At 48.6% G+C, this 3,095-nt stretch overlaps 1 protein-coding gene across 1 annotated transcript; it reads left to right on the top strand.

Moving 5' to 3' along the window:
* Positions 1-434: 434 nt before the first annotated feature.
* On the top strand, positions 435-2,277 carry LOC103669995 (olfactory receptor 1F12-like). Its single transcript, XM_008698382.2, is given in 2 exon segments — positions 435-1,463; positions 1,466-2,277. Coding segments are annotated over 2 exon segments (921 nt in total). The 5' UTR covers positions 435-829; the 3' UTR covers positions 1,753-2,277.
* The last annotated feature ends 818 nt before the right edge of the window (positions 2,278-3,095 follow it).

Genomic DNA, 3,095 nt, shown 5'->3' with positions numbered 1-3,095 from the left:
GAGCAATATTATACTTGTAGTGTCTCTCTGTTATCTGCAGGGGCAACTCTTACCCTCCAGAGGCAAGTCCCTTCCTGGATAAGCCCAAACGGAAGGGCTGGCTGAGCTGTCCCAGTCAGCAGGCTCTTCTGTCCAGGTTGTCCTTACACACTCCATCCACATCATCATCACCAGGACCCAAGGTGACCCCGGGCCTGTGACAATTGGCAGCCGGGGCACCCTAAGCCCTGGGCCATATGTGACTAGGGGAACAAAGGGAGACCAAGTATTTGAGGGGGAAGGAGGATATGTACAAATAATACCCTCTGGTTCTATATATGTGCCATTGTGGTTCCAGAATTCTGTAGAGAAAGGGGCTTCCAGTGGCTATCTTATTGGGAGTAAGAAGAAACTATATTTCTATGGTTCTTTAGTTAATAGTGAGATAACATCAGTTGCTCAAATCAAAGAATGAAAGTACAACAGAAGTCTGGGGGGCAAAACACCCTAAGCACTCTTTGTTAGCACCACTGAGTACCTGGCCATATGTCACAAGGATTCTCCTTAGAGGGATGGCAGATGGGGCTTTGCAGGTTTGGGATCAGCAGCATTTTGGTAGTGAAATAATTAAAACCCTGACTTTGGGGTCTGTTGGGGCCATAAGACTCCCTGGTTGAAGCTTCTCCTTTGGTAGATGGAGAGCCTTCTTTGGAGTTCATACCAAACAAACAGAGAGATGAGTTAGCCAGATGTGAGTTGAGGGGTTGTATGAGGGAAGAAAGGAGGCATGGGTGCCACCCCCTATTCCCTATAGCCTGTGCCTGGTCTGGATCTCCCAGCAGGACCGATCATGGAGGGAGAAAACCACACGAGTGCCTCTGAGTTCATCCTTCTAGGGCTCTCCAGCCAGCCTGAAAGGCAGGAGCTGATCTTTGGGCTCTTCCTTGTCATGTACTTGCTCGGGGCAGCAGGGAACTTGCTCATCATCCTGGCCATTGGCTCAAATTCCCACCTCCACACGCCCATGTACTTCTTCCTCAGCAACCTTTCTCTGGTGGATTTTTGCTTCATCTCTGCCACAGTCCCCAAGATGCTTGTGAACATCCAGATGCAGACTCGGTCCATTTCCTATGGCGGCTGCCTAACCCAGATCTACTTCTGCATTTTGCTTGCCAACATGGACAACTTCCTCCTGACAGCAATGGCTTATGACCGCTATGTGGCCATCTGTCACCCCCTACGCTACTCCACCATGATGAGTCTGCAAATCTGTGCCCTGATGCTGGGGAGCTCCTGGCTCATTGCCAGCCTCCACTCCCTCCTACACACTGTCCTCATGGCTCGCCTGGAGTTCTGTGCCAGCAACGTCATCCCTTACTTCTTTTGTGACCTCATTCCCCTGCTCCAGCTCTCCTGTTCTAACACCCAGCTCAACCAGCTCATGATTCTGCTGGTGGGAGGCTTGATTGTCCTCATCCCCTTTCTCACATTGTGTCTGCTGTGCTCAAGATCCCATCTGCCCGGGGCAAACAAAAGGCCTTTTCCACTTGTGGCTCTCACCTCACTGTAGTCCTCCTCTTCTATGGGACCATCACAGGGGTCTACCTGAATCCCTCATCCTCCCACTCAGCTGACAAGGAATCATTGGCTTCAGTGATGTATATGGTGGTCACACCCATACTGAACCCCTTCATCTACTGCCTGAGGAACAAAGACATGAAGGGAGCGCTAAGAAAACTATTTGGAGTGAAGGCTTTATCCTGTGGGCTATGACAGCAAAGACCCCTCTCAGGGCTTCTGTGCTGAGAATGGGATGAACCAGGGACAGGCTCCACATACAGAAGGCTGGAAGAACACAGACCTCATTGGTTTGGGTCACCATGGCCAGGGAGTTCTCTCATTACTCCATAAGTAATTTGCAAGCCCCTTCTTGGCCCCCACACACAGACTACTGAGGGGCATAAACTCTCCCCTAAAGACAGAACCACATAAACAGATGCAAATTATCTTTATCTGCAGACCTTCTGGAGAGGGTTCATGTGAAAAAGGTGAACTCATAGGAATCTATGGCCTGTGCTGATAGCCTGTGCCAAAGGGATGCCCTCTGAGAGCCCTAGACACCCCCAGTTCCTCAAAATCCTTAACTCTCATGCATCGCAATTTCTAAACTCCTCCACTACTTCCTACTTCCTCAACCATCATCTCCACATTCTGGGTTGAATCTAGCTCTGGAGACAGACTTGATTATCCTCGAAGCCATCCCACTCTTGGCCTTGGATGCTGCTGGGTGGGGTTCCATACTCTAGGTACTTGCATCAGGAGTGCCTGCAGCAATATCTCAGCTGAAAACCTAGGCAGGCTGCAAGGGGTATGGTAGAGCTTGAAAGAACATTACACAGAAAGTCCTACCCGCTGGCTGCTAGTCCTGGCCCCACAGTTACTGGCCATTTGACTCCAGTCCATCTGAAATTCACCATTCTACCAAACACACTGTGCTTTTTTAGTCTCTACTTTTGTGGTTCCGGCAGGCCCAACTTGCCCATTTCTATCAAAATTTCAGGTGTCCTTTAAGCTCAGATAAAATACTATGCCCTTCAGGAAGCCACCTCACATCACCCCAGCTGACAGAGAGTATTTTCTCTCCACTGGAATGCCATATAATTCTGATTCTGTTCAATCCTTTTCATACCTGGCTTTGCATGATTCATGTTCACCACAACTCCACTCCAAACAGGATGGTTGTGTCCTTTTTAAATTTTATAAAAGGTCCAATTCATCTTAAGAAACTCATCCTCAGAAGACTCTTATCCTAGTGCTAGGTTTAAAATAATGACTCAATAAAAGTATGCTGCTAATAGATGCTGATGATGACCATGACAATGGTAGCACACACTGCAAAAAGAACACTTATGTCCTCTCTCCCCATGATTTAGTCTTAACCAATACCTTTCTATCTCCTCCTCCCCCTCCAAGGAAAAAGAGTTACCAATCTGGCTGGTCAGAACCTAAAGAGTTCACTGGTGCATATTTTACGAAGGGCAGTGTGCCCTAACGGGTCAGCATCCAGGGATGAAGCCCCTTTCCTTCCAGCCTGCCCCTGGTTATTCCTCTTCTAT

Source organism: Ursus maritimus, unplaced genomic scaffold, assembly GCF_017311325.1.
Source record: "Ursus maritimus isolate PB19 unplaced genomic scaffold, ASM1731132v1 scaffold_2, whole genome shotgun sequence".
In the NCBI taxonomy this organism is placed as follows: domain Eukaryota; kingdom Metazoa; phylum Chordata; class Mammalia; order Carnivora; family Ursidae; genus Ursus; species Ursus maritimus.
Note: the sequence above shows the minus strand (reverse complement) of the source record. Positions and strands in the feature narration are given on the sequence as shown.